The sequence below is a fragment of the Cervus elaphus genome, chromosome 26 (assembly GCF_910594005.1).
Source record: "Cervus elaphus chromosome 26, mCerEla1.1, whole genome shotgun sequence".
Lineage (NCBI taxonomy): Eukaryota > Metazoa > Chordata > Mammalia > Artiodactyla > Cervidae > Cervus > Cervus elaphus.
This window is the reverse complement of record NC_057840.1, coordinates 23,775,700-23,798,316: the sequence shown is the minus strand read 5'-3', so window position 1 is coordinate 23,798,316 and position 22,617 is coordinate 23,775,700. Positions and strand designations below refer to the sequence as shown.

The following is a 22,617-nucleotide window of genomic DNA, read 5'->3' as shown; positions in this document are numbered from 1 at the left end:
AAGGCTATCATTAACTCCAAGAAAAACAGAAAGCTGCAAAAGAATGGAACTCTAATCATAGTGTTCTATCTGATTTGGCAGTGAGTTTTATTTCAATAACGAAAAAATAGAATATGAATTAAAAATTGATATGTAATTTTCTCAAGAAATATGGAAAGGGAAAGCAGTGTAAATAATTTAACTCTTCATCTATCATTATGGGAAGATAATAGGTAATGTCAAAAACTGATGAATGGACAGACAGCATTATAGGCATCTTACTTACAAATGAGAAAGTAAATCACAGAAGCGATATCTGTAATAGTTCAATATTTTTACCTGAGGAGCTTTGAGAAGCATGGCAAAGTTAGAGGAAGGGGTAATGAGGAGAGCAAAAGAATATTGTTTCTTGTGATAAGCTTTCTAGTATCATTTGACTTTCAATTATTTTCTTGTTATACTTACAGAACAATCTTATTTTCAAAAAATAAATTTATTCCTTATATTTAATTTTTATTCTTCAAAGATTGATTTTATAATACAGCACTGAGCTCTATTAATTTGTCTTTTTAGTTACCTACTCCAGTTCTTTGGGCCTCTATCAGGTTACAGATATATTCTTGGGAGTCCTTGGTTAGTGTGTTTGTATTCATTTTAATTGTAATTAATACATACAGGCATACTTCATTCTACTGAGTTTTGCTTTATTGTTCTTCACAGATGCTTCATTTTTTACAAATTAAAAGTCTGTGGCAACCCTGCATCTAGCAAGTCTACTGGTGCCATTTTTTTCTAATAGCATCTGCTTACTTCATGTTTCTATGTCACTTTATTTAGGTAATTCTCCAAAAATTTCCAAGTTTTTCATTATTATTAAGTTTCTTATGGTGATCTATGATTAGTAATCTTTGGTGTTATTATTGTAATTTGTTGGCACACCACAAACCACATCCACATAAGATGGGAAACTTAATGGATTAAGTGATGCTGGTGTTCTGACTGCTCCACCAACCAGCTGTTTCCTTGTCTCTCTCTTTATCCTCAGGCCTCCCTATTCCCTGACAGATGATAATATTAAAATTAGGCCAAGTAATAACCCTACAATGGCTTCTAAATGAAAGGAAAAGTCATATATTTTTCACTTTAAATCAAAAGCTAGAAATGACTACACTTAGTGAGGAAGGCCTGTTGAAAGCCAAAACAGGGCAAAAGCTAAGTCTTATGCAACAAAAAGTTATGAATATAAATGTTCCTGAAGGAAATTAAAAGTGCTATTCCAATGAACATATGAATGATAAGCAAAACAGCCTTCTGGCCAATAAGGAGAAAGTTTTAGTGGTCTGGATAGAAGATCAAACCAGCCACAACATCCCCTTAAGCCAAAATCTAATCCAGAACAAGACCCCAACCCTATTCAATTCTATGAAGGCTGAGTGAGGTGAGGAAGCTGCAGAAGAAAAGCCTGAATCTAGCAGAGATTGGTTCATGAGGTTTAAGGAAAGAAGCCGTCTCCAACATATAAAAGTACAAGGTGAAGCAGCAAGTCCTTGATGTAGAAGCTACAGCAAGTTATCCAGAAGACTTACCAAATGTAATTCATGAAGGTGGCAACACTAAACAGTTTTTCAGTGTAGACAAAACAGTCTTATTTTGGAAGGAGATGCCATCTAAGATTTTCATAGCTAAAGAGGAGTCAATGCTTGGCTTCAAAACTTCAAAGGACAGGCTGACTCTCTTATTAGAAGTTGAAACCAGTGTTCATTCAGCATTCCAAAAATCCTAGGGTCCTTAAAAATTATGCGAAATCCACTCTGCCTATGCTCTACCAGCAGAGCAACAAAGCCTGGGTGACAGCACATCTACTTACAACATAGTTTACTGGATATTTTAGGCCAACGTTGAGACCTACTGCCAAGAAAAACAGATTCTTTTGAAAAGACTGCTGTTTATTGATAAAGCACCTGGTCACCCAAGAGTTCTGATGGAGATGCACTATGAGATTAGTGTTGTTACCATGCCGGCTAACACAATTTCATTACGTAGCCTACAGATCAAGGAATAATCTCAACTCTTAAGTCTTCTCATTCAAGAAATACATTTTTAAGGCACTAGTTGCTATAGACAGTGATTCCTCTGATGCATCTGGGCAAAGTAAATTGAAAACTTTCTGGAAAGGATTCACCATTCTAGATGCCTTTAAGAACATGGGAAGAGGTCAAAATATCAACATCCATGGGAGTTTGGAAGAAGTTGATTCCAGCCCTTGTGGATGACTTTGAGGGATTCAAGACTTCCATGGAGGAAGTAGCTGCAGAGGTGAAACAGAATTAAAAATGAAGCTTGAAGATGTGACTAAATTTCTGCTATCTCATGGCAGAACCCTTAACAGACAAAGAATTGCTTCTTATGTGTGAGCAAAGAAAAGTGGTCTCATGGGATGAAATCTACTGCTGGTGAAAATTCTGTGAAAACAGTTGAAATAACAATAAATGACTTAGAATTTTACTTAAATTTAGTTCATAAAACAGCAGCAGGCTTGGAAGGAAAGACTAATTTTGAAAAGAGTTCTACTGTGGGTAAGATGCTATCAAGTAGGACTGCATGCTACAGAGAAATCACTTGCCAAAGGAACAGCTAATCAATGTGGCAAACTTCACTGTTGTCTTATTTTAAGAAATTACCACAGCCACCCATCCTTGAGCAACCACAGTTCTGATAAGCCAGCAGCCAACCCTGAGGCAAGACTCTCTATCTCAGCAAAAATATCACAACTCACTGAAGTCTCAGATGATGGCGAGCATTTTTTAGCAAAATAGTATTTTTTTAACTAAGGTATGTACAATTTTTAAGATAATGCTATTGCACACTATGGTGCAGACTATAAAGTGCACACTATATAGATTATAGAACAATTCAAACATAATTTATATACACTTGGAAGTTATAAAGTTCATGTGACTTGATTATGGCAATATTACCTTTATTTTGGTGGTCTGGAACTAAACTGCAATATCTCCAAGGTATGCCTGTATAAGCCAATTCTGGGTCATCTGGGTAGCTGTCACGTCCATGTTAACACATATATCTTTCATTTTGTGTCTTCAATATCATGTGCATATCTAGTTAAGTCAGCTCCAAACAGCACTATTTTAATAATTGCAGGAACATGAGAAACAGCAGTAAGTGATGTACTCGTATCAAAGGAAGTCCGATTGAAATAATGGCAGGTCATATGAATGAAACTTATGTAGTAATCCGAATGGACCAAGAGTTGATAAAGTTGAGTCATTTTACAAAGCACACTGTAGAAGAATACCATGAACTCAAAAGGACCACTATTCATGTTGCAAGTAACAACTCAGGTTCAGCAAAATATTATCTGTCACATGAAAGTAATGTTTTTAGTATGAATTGTATTTATTGTTTTTGTATGGTTTTTGAAGTAATATTTTTTAATTCTATCATATAATCATTAAATATCAGAAGGTTATACCTATTTTTATATCAGTATATATTGGTATAAGTAATAATGCAATAACTTGTTTCAGTCATGGTGAGTTCTTTTTTTTCCTTTAATTTCAACATTAAGTTGTTCTGTTAAGAGAATATGTACATTACTTAAACTTGAGAAGCACTGATGAAATGTTTGTATTTATGAGAGACTGCCCTGGAATGGTTTGCTACAATCCAATACAAAGTATCACTCACTATGGCCCTCACCAAGCACTCATTAACTTCAAAGGAAGTACTTTTTTCTCTTACTCATTTTAATTCATCAATTTTATTATCAAATGATGCAGTAAACAGCATCATTGTCTTTCTCTGGGATTTCTTTATCCTGACCTCCACTTACTAGGTACCATCTATACATAATCCATGCCTTCCCTGAACTCAGAGAAAGGGGTGAGAAAGTTTGGGAGTAGGATGTTTTAGATTCCTTTTGCTGCCATAAGCAAGTTACCACAAATCTAGTGGCTTATAAACAACACAAATATCTTCTTTTATAGTTCTGGAGGTCAGAAATCCAAAATGAGTTTCACTGGGCTGAAAGCAGGTGTCAGCAGAATTGCATCCCTTCTGCAAGACTGTGAGAAGAATCTGCTTCCTTGTCTTTCCTAGCCTCTCGAGACTCCCCACACTCCTTGGCTTGTGTCCTTCCATCACTCTGACCTCTGCTTAGATCACCAAGTCTACTTTTCTGACCTGGACCCTGCTGCCTCCCTCTTTCATTTTTAAGGATCCTTATAATTACATGGGAACCATCCAGTAATTGTGGATAATCTCTCTATTTCAAGATCTTTAAGTGGATCACATCTGCAAAGTCTCCTTCACCACGTAAAGCAGCATATTCACATGTTCCTGAGATTAGGGTGTGGAAGCCTTTCTGGCAGCACGATCCTGCCTAACACAGTGGGTATCAGTATGCCAGTCAGTCTCAAGAGAAGAAGCTCTGATGGAGGAATCCAATTTGGAAAAATGTGGGAACATATTTTCCAGAAACAGGAGAAAAGGGGAATGGATGTAGGTTAAGAAAAAGAAGCGTTATATGGTCAGTGAAGAGGAGGTTCTTTTTCTGAGGATTAAGGAACAGATTCAGGATTTGAGAGGGGAGGAAAGACTTGGAAATGTCACTGTGGAAAATCTACAACTAAAGAAGAAAAAGCAACTGCTTCCCTGGGGCTTATCTGAATAAAGGCAGTTACCTGAGTAAGGCATGGGGTCGGAGGTCACACTAACTAGCATGTACATGAAGATGGCACTAAACCCACTGCCAAAGGGCCATCTAAATTTATATTCAAATTTTATAAAGAAACCAAATGATGACATCAGAATTAAAGTGCTTCTACTACCTCTTTCTGTTATGCCATTGTTCCTCTTTTTCCTTGTTTCCTATTAGTAACTTGACACTAATTAAGCTAGCATATGAAGGAGGGGGAAGAAAAGATGAATCACAGGCTACACTGGAAATAAACTAAGAAATAAGAAAAGTTGGTCTCTGTCCCAAAGAACAATCATAGTAAAAATTGCACTAGCAATGGGCATGTGTACTGAGAGTTTAAAGTTTTTAAAGGACAAAACAAGGAGCTCTATCAGCTAAGATCTATCAGCTGCTTCTTTTTCCTTCGACATTTGCCCAGGAGACAGCTACTGAAGCCTGGGTGTATTTCTCTCTTGCTGTGTCACAGGATGTTCTTTCTCCCCCCATCCCCCCACCACCCCCGCTCTGCTCTCCCACTGCATGTGTGTGTGCGTGCGTGCGTGTGTGTGTGTGTGAGTGTGTGGTTTCTCTCTCCCCTGTAAGGGCGCAGCCGCACGCCGGTCTCCTGCTGTTGCTGCTGCTCTGACGAGCTTTTGCTGCCTCTTGCCTCTCCTTTCTTATTCTGCTTAGCACCTTGCCTTCTGGTAAGTATGACAAACACTCCCCCGAGCCCTGTGAGATGTAGGGTGCGGTTTGTGGTGTGCGAAACTTGCAACTTTGAGACTGCCAGTGAACTGCTGAAGAACTTTCCATTGTTTTATTTATAAGTAAAATGTGTTGCTCAGGAAGGGATGTGTGTGAGTGTGGTCATCTGCTGGGACTGCCAGGACAAGTGAAAAATAAAATTCTCTCTCAGAGGAGGCAAAAGGTGGGCAATAAAGTTTACAGAAGATAAAACTTAGAAATAATTTCTTGCTGTAAAACTAATTGATATAGAAACAGACAATTTACAAATAACAAGAGTTTTTTTTACTTTTTTGTTTTTGTCGGGGACTTGTTGAGGCTACTTTTAGGAATTGAGCAGTCCTGTGGTTTACAGTGACTCAGTTACTCTGATTTAAAGTAAATGTGGAGCATGAATTTAAAGGAGATCCATGGACTTAATGTAAAAAACATCAATGATTATGGCCTCTGATGAATGAAGAATAAATAAAATACAAACAAAACATTTGTATTCAGACTAACCACACTAAAACTCCTATGGACAGCTAGTTTTAAACTCATTGCTTTGAAGTCTGGTTTACTTTAGATTTTATTGCATCCTCAGAAGCCCCCCTAACACTTTAAAACCCACATATGGGTTTAAACCAATCAATGTTTACTGTTTTCAATTTGATTTAAAAAGTATTCTCTTCCTTTGAGTTCTAAAGATGAGGTGTTAAAGGCCAGGGCTTCTTTTAGAAGAGCTTAAAATAACTACTGGCTGGACAGCAGGTGCCATGGATCTTTGTCCAAGTTCAGCGGAAGCATAAGTTATATATAGTTGACTGTGCCCAACAAGCAGGGCTCAGGATAAACAATCCCAGTGATGAAGACAGTGAAGCTGTTTACTGCATCATTTGATAAGAAAAATGGTGAATTAAAATAAGCGAGAGAAAACAGTTCTTCCTTCAAAGTTAGTGAGTACTTGGTGAGGGCCACAGGTGGGTGGCAATGTCTGGACGCTGAATTTTCTGTTCTTATTGGCATTCGAGCATTTGACGTCACCTGCCCTGAGGAGGGGAGGAGGAAGCTGTACAGTGCATGGAGCAGTGTGTTTTTGTTTTCACTTTCATGCCAACACAACAGCATAGCCTGTGGATTATTAGGACCCTGTAGTAATTTCATGCTGCTAATTAGCAGCACCACCATTAATTATTAGTCACAAGTAAAATGCACCGTAACTTAAAGGCCGAAGCTAAACATATTACAACTCTAGAAATGGTTATATCCAGCCACCCTAGAAAGCCTGATTCAGCCCATCCCTCACTCCCTGTTTCCAAAGGGATTACTTGGGATTATTATACTTGGATTATTATACTATACTTGGATTATTCCCCTGGTTCATTCCCTCCCTGCTTTTTAGACATTTCTACTTCTTAAAAATTATTGTTATCCTAGAGCTTCTTGATTGAGATGAGAAAGTCATAATACGTTGGGTTTATTTTTCCCCTAAAAGAAAATCAGTTTTTATATGGGAACAAAAGACAGAATGTTTGCTCAGTCGCATCTGACTCTTTGTGATCCCATGGACGGTAGCCTGCCAGGCTTCTCAGTCCATGGGATTTCCCAGGCAAGAATACTGGAATGGGTTGCCATTTCCTTCTCCAGGGGATCCTCCCAACCCAGGGATCAAACCCACGTCTCCTGCACTGAGGGCAGATTCTTTACCAACTGAGCAGGGAAGCCTTCATTGGAATAAAATGGTATAGAAATTCAAGGAATTGTCATTATGAGTATCACCATACATGTTTATTAGTTAATCTACACCTTTCCTCATACAGTCTTATGTCAAAAATGATGCTGGTTTGAACCTCAAAAAAGTGGGGGTTTTTTCTGATTAATAAGTACATGTTGCTCATCTGGGAAAAGGACAATACCAGAAAAGCAAGTACTTCCTATATCCAGTATGATAACTGATCTATATTATTGGGCTCATGGGCTTTCCTGGAGGCTCAGATGGTAAAGAATCTGCCCCCAATGCAGCTGGGTTCAATACCTGGGTCTAAAAGACCCCCTGGAGAGGAAATGGCAACCCACTCCAGTCTTTTTGCCTGGAGAATTTCATGGACAGAGGAGCCTGGCGGGCTACAGTCCATTGGACTACAAAGAGTCAGACATGACTGAGTGACTAACACGCAATGGGCTCACACTAATCAATATGCACTAAAATAGAGTTTAGACTGTTACTGTTGTGAGTGATTTTAGTAAGGTCAGTGGCTCTTATATTCAATGTTTTAACTTTAGGGGGAAAGTATCAATTTAAATGTAGACATTAAATGTAGATTAAACATTAATGTATTTCCAATTATTGTAAATCTACGTAGAATTATAGACGAGAATGGTAACACAAATTGTCTATTCTAAGCAAAATGACAGATATGACCATGAAAAATAATACCTTGAATTAACTGTTAATGTCAACAATAGGAGATACTAGTGAAATTAAAGACCAAAATCAAACATATGCTAACTGTATGACTTAATTTGGAAATGCTTCTCACTGTTCCTACCCAACTAATTGCAATATCAATGCTTTGTGGAAGTACATTCATTCTGTGTTAGAAAGTGTAATCAGTAGGTACCAGTGTGGGGCTAGCCTTACCATTTGCCTGTAACTGGGTTAACTACATTAACCCTGGCTGTGCTTACTACCAGACACCACTCCCAGTATGGACAGCAATCAGCCTGGGCAGCTGTCGGGGGAGCCACCATCAACACCTGCGGGGGCCGGTTCAGCACTGTCCAGCCACAATGGCCTGGAGAAGCAGAACAATAAGGATTGCTCAAGCCCACACCCAGCACCACAGCAGGCGGCAGGTATAGAGCTGGAACGGGGAGCCCAGGATATCTCTGAAGAGTTGAACCGACAACTGGAAGACATCATTAACACGTACGGGTCCGCTGCAGGGAAGGAGGGTACCATCATGGTCAAGGAGCAGCCTGAGAACACAGACCCACCTGACAACGAGGATGGAGACTGCGAGGAGGCCCCCGAAGAGGCCGAGAGAGAACCCGCAGCCACTGGAGAGCCATCCACAGCCAAAGAGCCTGTCAGCAACAAAGAGCAAAAACTGGAGAAGAAAATTCTAAAAGGATTAGGCAAGTAGTTACGTTCTAATGTATGATTTTTCTTTGAATTATTCCTAAAATGGGGCACTTCTTCCAACCTTTGCTAAAAGCCATACCTCATACTTGGATTTTAGCACAATAGCTTCCTTTGGGATCGCCCTACATCTTCTCTCACTATACTTTTCCCCAGCCCCCTCCCCCTCAACAGAACTAAAATGAATTTCTCAGCATGTTACCCATCTACTCTCTGTCCCCTTTGGTTTCCCACTGCTCACAGAACAAAGGCCAGGCTTCTTAACATTGTCTTTCAGGCCTTAATATCTAACCCCAACCAGCTTTCTCTCTCAACAAGTTACCCCCCAAAGCCTCTTTTCTGAACACGCTGCCCTGATTACACCATTACTGTCATCACCACCGTCTAGCAGTTAGTCATTCTCATCTTCTCTTTCAGTTCTTTGAACAGGCCATGCTCCACTCCCCCACAGGGCCCATGTCCATTCTATTTTCTCTACCTAGAAATCCCTCCCCATTTCCCAGTTCGGCCCTCTGGGCACTTAACTCATCGCTTAGCTCACAACTCAAATGGCATTTCCTTAGTCTCACCCTAAAGTCTTCTTGTTTTCCATTTCACTTGTACTATGTATCTTTCCTTCCAGACATTTACATTTGAGAGTATACATTTATTTTTGTGATTATTTGATTAATACATCTTGTCCCCACTAGCTCTTTTATCTCAAAAGCAGGGGCAATGTGTGTATTTGGACATTATTGGATGTCTAGCATCTAGAACAGTGGTTGACATGTGCTGGGTGCTCAATGAATATTTACTGAATATCTGTTATAAGGATGAATGAGTGAGTGAATAAATGAAAAGGAAATTGTTCAAAGCAAAGCTAGTGGAATCTAGATTTAAACAAAGTCTAAATATAGGGATGGTTTTGTATATAAAATGAATGTCACTGGATCACTTGAGTATTTCCATTACTATATATATATAATATTTTTATTTTAATAAAACTTCAGAAATATATTAATTATAGAATGTTGAAAATTGCAGGAAATACTTTCACTCTCACTAGTTAACTGGCTCAGCAAATATTTACTAATGCCTAGTCTTTATGAGGTACACAAAGATAAAAAAAAAAGATCTTTGGTTAAGGCCTGTAAGTCTAGAGAGAAAGTAGGCATGTACACTGTTATATAGGAAAGTGCTAGAACAGGCACAGGAAATTGTTAGAAGAGCATGGGGTAGGGGGGTTGGTAACACCAAAAATGGCTATACAAGAAGGGTGAGAAAGTTAATCTTTTAGCTATGAGTGAGGGCATGTTACTACACATATGAGTGTCCTCTGCCTGTCTTCCTTGGTGAAATTTCACTGAAACACTACAATCACCACCTCCTATGTGATACATTCCCTGACATGCCCAGGTAGAGTTAACATCATCTTCTGTAGTTCTCCATTAAGTTTTCTGCAGCAATCATCTGTTTATATACCTGTATCCCAAGCAGAGAAGGCAATGGGAACCCACTCCAGTACTCTCGCCTGGAAAATCCCATGGACGGAGGAGCCTGGTAGGCTGCAGTCCATGGGCTTGCTAAGAGTCGGACACAACTGAGCGACTTCACTTTCACTTTCATTCCAAACTGGAAGGAGAATCTATTGAGATACTGGTCACATCTTGCTAATTTCTGGAAGCCGGTGTGGCGGAGTGAAAGATCATGAGCACTAGAGTCAGAACTGGGTTCAGACTTCAGTGAACAGGTTATGTGCAAACCCCAAAGTATGTCTGTGCTGGCATAGGACCTCACTATGAGGCTTGAAATCACTGCTAGCAATGCTTTCAAGAAGGGCTAAAAGACACATTCAAACAGCTACTTTACCTACTCAGCATAAAGATTAACTCAGATAATACCAGGTTCTAAAGTACAAGGTTGGAATCACTCTAGTGTTTTGAAACTTTGGGAAAGAGAATAAAGCTGCTCTGTGTTATAGAGGTATTTTTTGTTCCCTATCCAAGGCATCTCAGAAATAAGCTCTTGCATTAGTCATTGTTAACCTTTCCATAAAATAATATAAAATCACATGGCAAGGGTGAATGATTTCAAGTGTTTCTAACCAGAAAAGATCTTTGGCTTTATCACTCTAAAACTACTTCTACACAGGAATTTGCATGTGTTATAATGGGGGAGAGGTATGACGAAAGCAGGGGTAAAGTTAAAGATGACCAATTTTGGTTTCTACTCTGTCTTCCACGAGTTATTTCAAAATCTGTATTAACCTCATGTGCTGCTGTGTTCAGTAGCTCAGTCATGTCCAACTCTGCAACCCCATGGACTGTAGCCCTGCCAGACTCCCCTGTCCATGGCATTTTCCAGGCAAGAATACTGGAGTGGGTTGCCATTTCCTACTGCAGGGGATCTTTCCGACCCAGGCATTGAACCTGGGTCTCCTGTACTAGCAGGATTCTTTACCTGATTCTTTACTGCACAGATGTACCTGGGAAGCATATTAACCACATACTTACTTCCCTGGTGGCTCAGATGGTAAAGCGTCTGTCTACAATGCAGGAGACCAGGGTTCAATCCCTGGGTTAGGAAGATCTCCTGGAGAAGGAAATGGCAACCCACTCCAGTATTCTTGCTGGAAAATCCCATGGATGGAGGAGCTTGGTAGGGCTACAGTCCACGGGGTCACAGAGTGGGACACGACTGAGTGACTTCACGCTTTCCTTTACCAAATAATCAAAAAATTTTAGAGAAAGAAAAAAAATGTCACAACTAATTCTGCCATTATATATAAATTAACAAAGTTCAACTGAATGTGTTTATCAGGACCAATGTTTGTGATCAGAGTGTCCTCATGGGTGCACTCTAGTTATATGTGTATAAGCCGCTGATACTTTCAAGCTGTTCCTCTGAAGATTCTCAGTATATTCTCTAAACAATGTACTATTTCATCTACGTTATGAGTTAAACAACATTTTTAGGCTAATTTAAATATGCAATCACCGTTTTAAACATCATTTCAATTGCCTGCAAGTGGCTTCAACAAACTGCTTGGCTATTTATCAATTAAATGACATTACTATGTCATTTAAACTATGGTCTAGACCAATGACTTCAACCTTAACTGTGCATTGGAATCAAATACAGAATTTGTCAAAAATGCCATTCCTGAGCAAAGAGATTCATAATTGGTAGGTCTAGATTGGGGCCAAGGCACTCTGGGTAATTTTGACACAAACAGATTGTGGAAGCAATGGTTTTATGCTTCAGAAAATGCTTCCTCTACCTTTCTGGAAAAAATATAAAGTGCCAGCTGTGGTCTTCTTTTAGAAACTATTCAGAACTTTTACAGAAGTTGAGTATGTCATTCAATCCATATCCAAGACATATCCTTAGTCTTTGCTTACATATTTGATCAAAGACCAATCTTTAATTATTGTATGTTTGTCAGATAACATTTGCTTTATTGATATTTTTGAGATACTGAAATGTTCTCTCTAACCCAAAATTTTCCAAAGTATATGCTTTGGGATATTTGAAATTTCAGACCAAGATAGTTTCCCAACTGCCAGAATTCTCTGACCTTTAACATACACAACAGTGAAAATCTCCAATAGTGATGGGCATAGTTTACAATATTTCCTAAATTTACTGGACCAAAAACATCCCTCTTTCACAGAACACTGATTAATATCTGGGAAATGTCTCTACAATCCAAGCACCTAGGACTTGTTTTTCCTTTACAGACTGCACATCCTCCCACAAGTAACACACCAGAGCAGTTGAGGGAACACTAAAATCTCTTTAGTTGGTGGAGTCACTTTCTCCTTGGCATTGAACAAAATAAAAACAGATTCCCCACTAGACAGCACTATGACCTGTCCTGTTAACGCCTAAGTCTGTCCCTTCCTCCCCTCACCCCATCCTCCAGCTCACAGGTGTCTTACTCATCTCGCCTCTGTCAACATTATGTGAGTGGCATAAGTACCACATAGTAAGAAGCACAAAACAATGATAGATGTAATATACCTTTTGATACTCAGGTTGATAACCGATTGAGTAGGAAATCATGGGTCTGCAGCACAATTCTAGGAGAAAAACAAAGCGGATCCACAGGTCTATTATGAGCTCAGAATTTATCTGGTCAATGTATCGATTTCTAGATAGGAAAATTAAAGCCTAGAGAGTTTTAAAGTCTGCCCCAAAAAAGTTATTCAACTAATTGATGTGATTGTGCGATTAGTCATAAAGAAAGCAAAGTGCAGACCTAAAGTCATTCCTGTTCAGGACCAAAGATAGACAAAAATAATTGGTATGTCAGTTGAGAAGTGTTTAGCGGGGCTATAGTTCAGTTTAATGGGTTTCATCTCTCCAGTTACAAGGGAGTTTCGGTTCTACCTTCTGAGTAGCATCTTGACTAGGACACTGATTTTCTCAAGTCTTTTCAGCTATTGACTTGCTCTGCCTTAGAACGGTCACCTTCCCAGGTGGTCTATTTTATAAGATTTTAGCTTGATTTCTAGTTTCACTCTGAGAAGGAAACAAACTGTGGCTTTGAAACAAGTGCTAAATTTTCTGGAAGAAATGGTAGAAGACCAGAGGAATTTAGGGAAGAGAGGAATCCACAGAGACTGAAGGATTCATGAATAGATTCACAGGGATGCTCAAACTTAGGTCAGATCCTGAAGACAGAGGAGGGTTTAGAGGAGTAAGTGAAGTAAGGGAAAAATAATTGTTTGGATAACATGATTAGTACTTTCTTCTGACCCAAGTTGGAAATGGATATATTTATTTCTTACTGCTTTCTCTGACATTTTTCTTTTTTATTGTAAGGTTTTGTTTTATTTTGTTTTCCCTGAAATAATCTCATTATTCAGTTCAATTCAGTTCAGTCACTCAGTTGTGTCCAAATCTTTGCAACCCCATGGACTGCAGAACGCCAGGCTTCCCTGTCCAAAACCAACTCCCAGAGATTTCTCAAACTCATGTCCATTGAGTTGGTGATGCTATCCAATCATCTCACCCTCTGTCATCCCCATCTCCTCCTGCCTTCAACATTTCCCAGCATCAGGGTCTTTTCCAATGAGTCAGTTCTTCACATCAGGTGGCCAAACTACTGGAGCTTCAGCTTCAGCATCAGTCCCTCCAATGAATATTTAGGACAGATTTCCTTTAGGATGGATTGGTTGGATCTCCTTGCAGTCCAAGGAACTCTCAAGAGTCTTCTTCAACACCACAGTTCAAAAGCATAGTTCTTTGGCGCTCAGCTTTCTTTATGGTCCAAATCTCAGATCGACATATAACTACTGTAAAAACCATAGCTTTGACTAGATGGACCTTTGTCGGCAGAGTAAGGCCTCTGCTTTTTAATATGCTGTCTAGGTTGGTCATAGCTTTTCTTCCAAGAAACAAGCATCTTTTAATTTCACAGCTGCAGTCACCATCTACAGTGATTTTGGAGCCCAAGAAAATAAAATCTATCACTGTTTTCATTGTTTCCCCATGTATTTCCAATAAAGTGATGAGACTGGATGCCATGATCTTAGTTTTTTTAATGTTGAGGGTTTTTTTTTAATATTTATTTTTATTTATTTGGCTGCATAGGGTCTTAGTTGTGGCATGTGGGATCTAGTTCCCCAACCTGGGATCAAACCCAGGGTCCCAGCATTGAGAGCTCAGAGTCTTAGCCACTGGACCACAAGGGGAGTCCTGAATGTTGAGTTGTAAGCCAGCTTTTTCACTCTCCTCTTTCACTTTCATCAAGAGGGCTCTTCAGTTCCTCTTCACTTTCTGCCATAAGGGTAGTGTCATCCACATATCTAAGGTTATTGATATTTCTCCCAGCAATCTTGATTCCAACTTGTGCTTCATCCAGCCTAGCATTTCACACACTCTGCATATAAGTTAAATAAGCAGGGAGACAATATACAGCCTTGATGTACTCCCTTCCTGATTTGAAATCAGTCTGTTGTGCCATGTCCAGTTCTAACTGTTGCTTCTTGACCTGCATACAGATTTCTCAAGAGGCAGGTCAGGTGGTCTGGTATGCCCATCTCTTTAAGAATTTTCCACAGTTTGTTGTGATCCACAATCTACACAGTCAAAGGCTTTGGCATAGTCAATAAAGCAGATGTTTTTCTAGAACTCTCTTCCTTTTTCGATGATCCAATGGATGTTGGCAATTTGATCTCTGGTTCCTCTGCCTTTCCTAAATCCAGTTTGAACATCTGGAAGTTCACGGTTCACATATTGCTGAAGTCTCGCTTGAAGAATTTTGAGCACTACTTTGCTAGCATGTGAGATGAGTGCAATTGTGTGACAGTTTGAACATTCTTTGGCATTGCCTTTCTTTGGAATTGGAATGAAAACTGACCTTTTCCAGTCCTGTGCCCACTGCTGAGTTTTCCAAATTTTCTGGCATATTGAGTGCTGCACTTTCATAGCATCATCTTTTAGGATTTGTAATAGCTCAACTGGAATTCCATCACCTCCACTAGCTTTGTTTGTAGTGATGCTTCCTAAGGCCCACTTGACTTTGCATTCCAGGATGTCTGACTCTAGGTGAGTGATCACACCATTGTGATTATCTGGGTCATGAAGATCTTTTTTGTACAGTTCTTCTGTGTAGTCTTGCCACCTCTTTTTAATATCTTCTGCTTCTGTTAAGTCCATACCGTTTCTTCCTTTGAAATGTTCCCTTGGTGTCTCTAATTTTCTTGAAGAGATCTCTAGCCTTTCCCATTCTGTTGTTTTCCTCTATTTGCACCGATCACTGAGCAAGGCTTTCTTATCTCTTCTTGCTAATCTCATTATTAGGCTCAGTGTTTTTTTTCTTTTTAGGAAAGGTTTCTTTAAGAAACTGCTAGTAGTTTAAACACATAAAGCTGATTTTTCTTCTTGTGTCTGACACTGTCACCTAATAACCCCATTTCCTAAAATTGCAATGACAGCCTTTCTTACAAGATGATTGGTCTAATCTCTCCTCCACACAATCGCACACAGCACTTTCAGTTCAGTTCATTTCAATCACTCAGTCGTGTCCGACTCTGCAACCCCATGCATCACAGCACGCCAGGCCTCCCTGGCCATCACCAACTCCCAGAGTTTACTCAAACTCATGTCCATTGAGTCGGTGATACCATCCAGTCATCTCATCCTCTGTCGTCCCTTTCTCCTCCTGCCCCCAATCCCTCCCAGCATCAGGGTCTTTTCCAATGAGTCCACTCTTCGCATCAGGTGGCCAAAGTACTGGAGTTTCAGCTTCAGCATCAGTCCTTCCAATGAACACCCAGGACTGATCTCCTTTAGGATGGACTGGTTGGATCTCCTTGCACTCCAAGGGACTCTCAAGAGTCTTCTCCAACACCACAGTTCAAAAGCATCAATTCTTCGGCGCTCAGCTTTTCTCACAGTCCAATTCTCATATCCATACCTGACCACTGGAAAAACCATAGCCTTGACTAGACAGACCTTTGTTGGCAAAGTAATGTCTCTGCATTTTAATATGCTATCTAGGTTGGTCATAACTTTCCTTCCAAGGCATAAGTGTCTTTTAATTTCATGGCTGAAATCACCATCTGCAGTGATTTTGGAGCCCAAAAAAATAAAGTCTGACACTATTTCCACTGTCTCCCCATCTATTTCCCATGAAGTGATGACACCGTACTTTAGTCCAGCAAAATTTTAATGATCATGTAAAAACTCAGCTCTCTCATGTTACAAAGAATGGATTATGTACATGTTTGTCTCCAATTTCTTGGATGTTTTTTTTTAGAAATCATTTTTGAAGGGTAGATTGATGCATCTGAATGTTAAACTTCTATACAAAATAAGAGAATATGAGAGCAGAAAAAGACCTCAGCAAGTGTGACAATTTAAAAAAAAAAAACAAAACTGTTCTCATTGTTAGAAAAACTAAAGGGGGAGAAGATACTGAACATAGAAAAAGAGACCCACTGGCCTCACTCAAGTGTTTCTATCTTTCCCAAAAGAAACACGATATGGTTTTCTGGTTGATACTCACATTGAGAGCTATGCTAAGCATACATTACAGGTCACAGGTGAGAGTAAGACCTGTCTTTCCTCCAGTTGATCACAAAGTTGTTTTCTGGACAGTGTTTATTTGATTTACATGATATTAGTGTGCACAGGTTGGCTCTGTTTAGTTCCATTATTATACCAAGATTCACTAAACAATTGCCATGGACCAAACACTATACGGGCTGCTGGGCCAGACATGATCAACAGTACAGTCTCCTGCCTTTAATGGATGATCCTGTAACCCAGGACAGCAGTCATTACATAGGTGCCTTCCACAAACTGAAGACCAGGGTGAAGGGATGGCCAGACCAACACAAGCCATCCCTGCTGCTACAGAAATCACTCAAAGCCAAGCCTGGTTGGGGTGGGACAGCAGAGCTTATCAGTTTAAAGGCAGTGTTATGCCACAGGCCATAATTGGGTTGCTGGTTGGGCACCACTCACCCCCACCCTCTCCCCCGTCTCAGACCATGTCTCTACTCTGAACTGACTCACTGGGCAAAGATAGATGAAACCTGCTGTTAGGAATGAGGTCATTTTTTTCTTTTTTCAAAAGAAGTTTCTTTTTATTTCTCTAGGTTTCCCTGGCATCAAAATTCCACATGGGAGTGGAGTGATTTAGAACAAGTAGACAAGCCCTGGATCCAAGCCTTGGCTCTGCCAGTGCTAATTACATAACTTTGGGCTTCTCTGGGCTTTCTATTCTTAATCTATAAAACTAACTAGTTGTCTGGGTGCTCTTTGAAGTTCCTTCTAAACCTAAAATTTTTTGATGCCATTAGAGTTACCAGATTTAGCAAGTGTGAAAATACAAGCCACCCAAGGAACATTAAATTTCAGAGACACCATTATATTTTAGTATAAGAGTGTCCCATGCCCTATATTTCACCTGGAAACCCTAATTCCATGATAAATTTGCCTCTCCAGGATGAAAGCAAAAATTCCAGCAAAGGAGAACTGCCTGTTCTTGTGGGAGAGGTTGTCAAAATTGTTAATATCCTCAAGCAGATTTATATCAGGAAACAGAGGCTCTGCTGGGTGGCTTGACTTCTCTACTCAGATTAGACAGGGCAGCTCTAACAGGTAGGTGAGAATGGGGAAGCTGCTCCACCTTGACCCTACTGTTGGCAAAGATACGTTCAGTGGTACATGTGTGTAGGCCTCAGGGTCCAGCTCCTGCCTGCAACCCTCAACCCTGTGGATACTGAAAGATCTACAAGTATCCCTGTGGATACCAAAGAGCCAAGCATCTCAGGAAGGCTAACTGGGAGGTTGAGCTCAAAAGACAAAAGAAAGAACAATGGGGAACGGAAAGAAAGAATCTAAGGCTCACTATCAAATAATCATGAACAGATGAGTTTTTAAACATAACATAAACTCCAACTGGGAACAGAAAACGAAACTGCCAGCAGAAATTAAAGTCTAGGTGGGAGAAGGGAAGACCCAGGAGGCTAAACTTGTAACCAAAGAGACACAAAAAGCCCTGCGGGAAAGGCCCTGCATGTCTTGGGTCCATTTTCTCTATATATTGACTTTATTCTCTGATAGGAAATATGATCAGAGTTATTCCCACCCAAACTGCATGAAATGGGCTCAGACACAGAAACAAGACAATTGGTTTTCCTCCCCAAAAAAGAAGGAGGCACTAAAGGAACAAAACCAAAAACATGTGCAGACTAAACTGTGAAGTTTCTCTACTTTGGGCTGGGATTTTTTTTTACAGCTCCAGGTATTAATGCCGACTGTTTTATGTTAGTCAGATATAGGCTGGTTTGCTTCCTTTTTTTTTTTTTTTTTTTAATAATTAACATGGGGAAGTGGATGATTCACTCTTCCATAAAGTCAGTGGATTTTTATTCTTTTGAATATTTTCAGAATGTTCAAAATTCCCTGGAATATTTAGAATATAAGGGGAAGTAACTAAGAACGAATTCTTGGGATGGACATTTGGGGACTACTCTTATAGTCAACATTTATTGAGAATCTACCATGAGCCTGACACTGCACCACACATTTTTATAAACTTCTCAATTAATCACTTATTTTGCAAAGTAGGCGTCATTCCTTTTCAAAGGGAAAAAAAAGAAAAATTCCATCTGCATCTCAGATAGATGAAGTGACTTGCCCAAGGCTGGATAGCAGCTAACAAATACATGTGGGTTGGAAAGATCCCATGAAGAAGGGCATAGCAACCCTCTCCACTATTCTTGCCTTAAGAATCCCATGGACAGAGGAACCTGGCAATCTACAGTCCATAGCGTCGCAAAGAGTCGGACATGACCAAAGCGACTTAGCACAACAAGGAGACCACCTGAGATTCCAGCCCTTATCATCTGACTTCAAGTTCAACTCTTAATTTTTAAAATGTCTTTATGGTTTTTGTTTTCTTTTAAGGCAAAGAAGCCAACCTGCTAATGCAAAATCTGAACAAGTTGCAAACTCCTGAGGAAAAGTTTGACTTTTTATTCAAGAAATATGCTGAATTGGTAAGTTCTTTGATTAGCCCTTTTGCCAGAAAGACTTAAGCTCTGGTTAGAGCTGAGAAAAGGAGGCTGTTAGCTTTTCAAGTACATCATTATAGATTATGGCTGGTTACCTCAGGCAAGTCAAAATCAGAATTCACAAAGGCAGATTTTTTAAATCTGGAAATTTTTTAAATCAGGAAAGAAAGAAACAGAAAAACTGAGGAATAAAAGCAAAAGGAAGAAAGAGAACAGAGTTGGAATCATTCCACCTTCAATTATGTGCAGAATTTGAGGGAGAGAGGAGCAAATCAGAGATAATTAAACATTGTGAAAATTTAAAAGTTCTTTTTGGCTTTGCAATAAAACAGAAGTACACTAGAAATAAAAAGTAAACTTTCAACCGGTTCTTAAGCACAGGTTTTTTGAGGGAACGGTCTTCTCAAGTAAGGCAGAGGTTGACTTAATTCCACCCCTCAGTTTGTGAAACATTCTCATTTATTCCTGATGAATGCATTCATTCATTCATTTATTCTCCATGATCTACATTCTTCTCCTGCCCCCCACAATGGCAAAGCACTTGACATGGATTTTGTTTCCAGTTATAGATCCTCCACATGCAGTCTCCCTCTCAACAAGTTAGGGCCAGTGGCAGGAAGAGAAGCCACTCCCAGACTTCAGAGAATCCATGAAGTGGATGGTCTCCTCACAGTACTCTTACAATAGTCCACTTGGGAGAAAGAAAAGGGCTCAGCAAAGCCAGCACCACTAGTTTCAGTGAAGCCCCACAAAAACTGGCTAAAGGAGTTGCACCTGAGGTCCATGCACCAGCCCCGAGGTGTTCGAGACCCACTGTGGAGATGTGGCGTCCTCTCAAGTGAGGCTGGGCAATATGCCACCTCTCTCTCATTTCTGCTTCTTTTTCTCATTTTTTTTCACTTACTTATTTCTTTCAGAGAAGCAGTGACAGCCCTCCCAACACACAACAAAACAATTCCTCCTAGCAGTAGGTTGGACTGCCCCTGAAGGCAGATTCACCTCACAGCAGAAAAGCTTAAGAGTCAGAGCCTCTCACTTGCATAGGCTCCTGTCAAGCCCTGAAGAAAAAATTCTTTTTTCTTTTTAATTTTCTTCTTTTTTTAAGGAAGGTCTCCAAAACTGAGACCCACGAACCACTCAGGTCTCTGGTTGCATCTTATCCCTATTGATGGAGTAGAGTTTATGAGTGGTTTGTTTACCTTCTTTTTCACTCTGATTTTAATCCTGCGATCCCTGTGTAGTCTTTCCTTTCTTCCTTGTACATTCATGTACATCATTATGCTTTATTGTCATGCAACAGACCCAAAGAAGGGGCTTTCCAGGTGGCGCTACTGGTAAAGAACCCGCCTGCCAATGCAGAAGACATGAAACTTGGGTTCAATCCTTGGGTCAGGAAGACCCCCTGGAGCAGGGCACCGCAATCCACTCCAGTATTCTTGCCTGGAGAAGCCACTGGACAGAAGAGCCTGGCAGGCTAAAGTCCACAGAGTCACAAAGAGTCAGCCACAACTGAAGCGACTTAGCACACCACAGCACAGGCTCAAAGAAATTCTGAAACCCTGAAGGACTAGTGACTGTTTAACTCTGCCAACAATGCTTTTAAATTATTTTTTAATCACAGAAACCACATCACAATGATATAAGGTAAAAGCTGAATACACAAGTAAAATATCTCTAATCCTACAATCTAAAACATGAATGCTGCTTTATCTGTCTTCCTTTTCAGTTCTACTATACAAAGATACCTTTTGTATACCTACCATCATTAGGTGCATAGAATTTAGTACCTGTTTTTCAGCTCATGTGACAAACATTTTCACATGTATTCTTCATAATTATATTTTGTCAAAGCTATGAAATTTTCCATTAATTGACTCTATTCTACTGGTTCTCTAGTTTGGGGACATTTATATTCCTTCCGTTGTTTGTTTTACCAAATATTGGTTCAGTGGACATCATCATGCATGAGATTTGTTCCTTCTCTTTTATGATCCTAGGGAAAAGTTCCAGAATTGGCATTACTAAATCAAGCAGTATAAATGTTTTTAATGGCCATATTGCTTTCCAAAAGAATGGTAGAAATTTCTAAAGCAAGTATTAGTGCATCAATTTTACTGCAACTTGTTTAATATTGGCTGTTAACCACTCGTGAACAATTTCAGCACCATAAAACAGTAGGTGTCAAACATAATATTTTTCCCCCAAATCTGACCCCATCTTCACTGGTTCGTCCTTGCTCTTTTCGATAATTACTACATTGATTTCCCTTTAATTTACCCTTCAATTTACTTATTCACACCAAGGCCATTCATATTTAGTTTCTAGTACCATGCCCCATACTTAGATGAACTGGGCATCTTCCAGACTACTACTCTTTATTTTGCTGTAGCCCCACAGCAGTACATCAGAAAAGAATCACTTATCCAGTCTGACCAAGATCTTTCTCATGAGCCAGGGCTGTTCATCCTGACTCCAAGAATTCCCCAAACCCACTTATCCTCCTAGCCAAGCAGTCGATCCCACAGAGGTTATTTTTTCCAGAAATCCTATTCACCTCAGACTTACTATACTTTGGCATTTGTATCATATCTTATAATAAACGTTTAAACTCAAAAGATCATTCTAGAAAAAATAAATAGGAGAAAATTGACCTCAAAACCCTACTACATATCCCTATGAAGAATTTCAATCTTTTACTTGGAGACTAAAAGCTATGTCCCTACTCACTGATTCAGAAATTAATATGGAGAGTGTCTGGAATTTAAGTGTTAACATAGAATAAATTGTTAAATTCAAAAGCTGTGAATCACATTGCTACTCAAGTTCACTCACCCTTACAGATTCTAAATCCTATAATATCAACAACTGTACTTTATTAGTAAATAAGTTCATAAATAAATAAGGCCAACTCATGACTAAATTAAGAAATGACCTAGAAGAAATATTTTTGCAAATTTCCTCAATATATAAATAGTTACAACATCACAAAACTACTTGGCATTAATTCTACTTTTTTAACTTAATGATTAAAAAAGAGAGAGAGAACAAGAGAAACTGCAGATAAAAATCCTATATGCCTGTTAGAATTGGATAGAAGGCATACGTCTAAATGTATTATTAAATCACAGAGGCAGCATTTGACTGAAGTTGACTCAGTTGTAATGTTTGCTTTCATCCATTAAGAAACACCATATGCAATCACATAAACTTGAAGTAGTTGAACAAAATTAGTCACACTCTAAAAAAAACTGTCAGAAAGTTAAGGGGTTTTATTTAGAGCAAAGCAAGATAGACCTAGCTATATTTCAAATGTGTATGATCCTTCAGTAAAACTAGAACATTTAAATGGTCAGTGAGCAAGCACAAATCATCTCTTTCAACTTACAAAACATAAGCAAATATCCTTCTCCTGATGCTCAGATAAATCCACATAGGGCAGTGTTACCCCAAAGAGGGAAAGTCTTGCCAACCATGGGACAACATGCAATGTCTCTGGAGATATTCTGGATATCACAGGTGGGGATGCTACTGGTCTCTAATGGGTAGGGGTCATCTGCTAA

The 22,617-nt window shown here is 39.4% G+C and overlaps 1 protein-coding gene across 2 annotated transcripts in view; it reads left to right on the top strand.

The window, feature by feature from the left end:
- The first annotated feature begins 5,215 nt into the window (after window positions 1-5,215).
- Window positions 5,216-22,617, top strand: part of TXLNB (taxilin beta) — a 53,558-nt gene continuing 36,156 nt past the window's right edge. The window contains exons 1-3 of one of the 2 annotated variants that reach the window (XM_043888397.1): window positions 5,216-5,382; window positions 8,096-8,539; window positions 18,951-19,042. In XM_043888397.1, the coding sequence (XP_043744332.1) occupies window positions 8,110-8,539; window positions 18,951-19,042 (522 nt within the window). In that variant the 5' untranslated portion in view covers window positions 5,216-5,382; window positions 8,096-8,109. Of the gene's footprint in view, window positions 5,383-6,262; window positions 6,358-8,095; window positions 8,540-18,950; window positions 19,043-22,617 lie in introns of those variants that run through there. The other variant, XM_043888398.1, reaches the window with a different exon arrangement.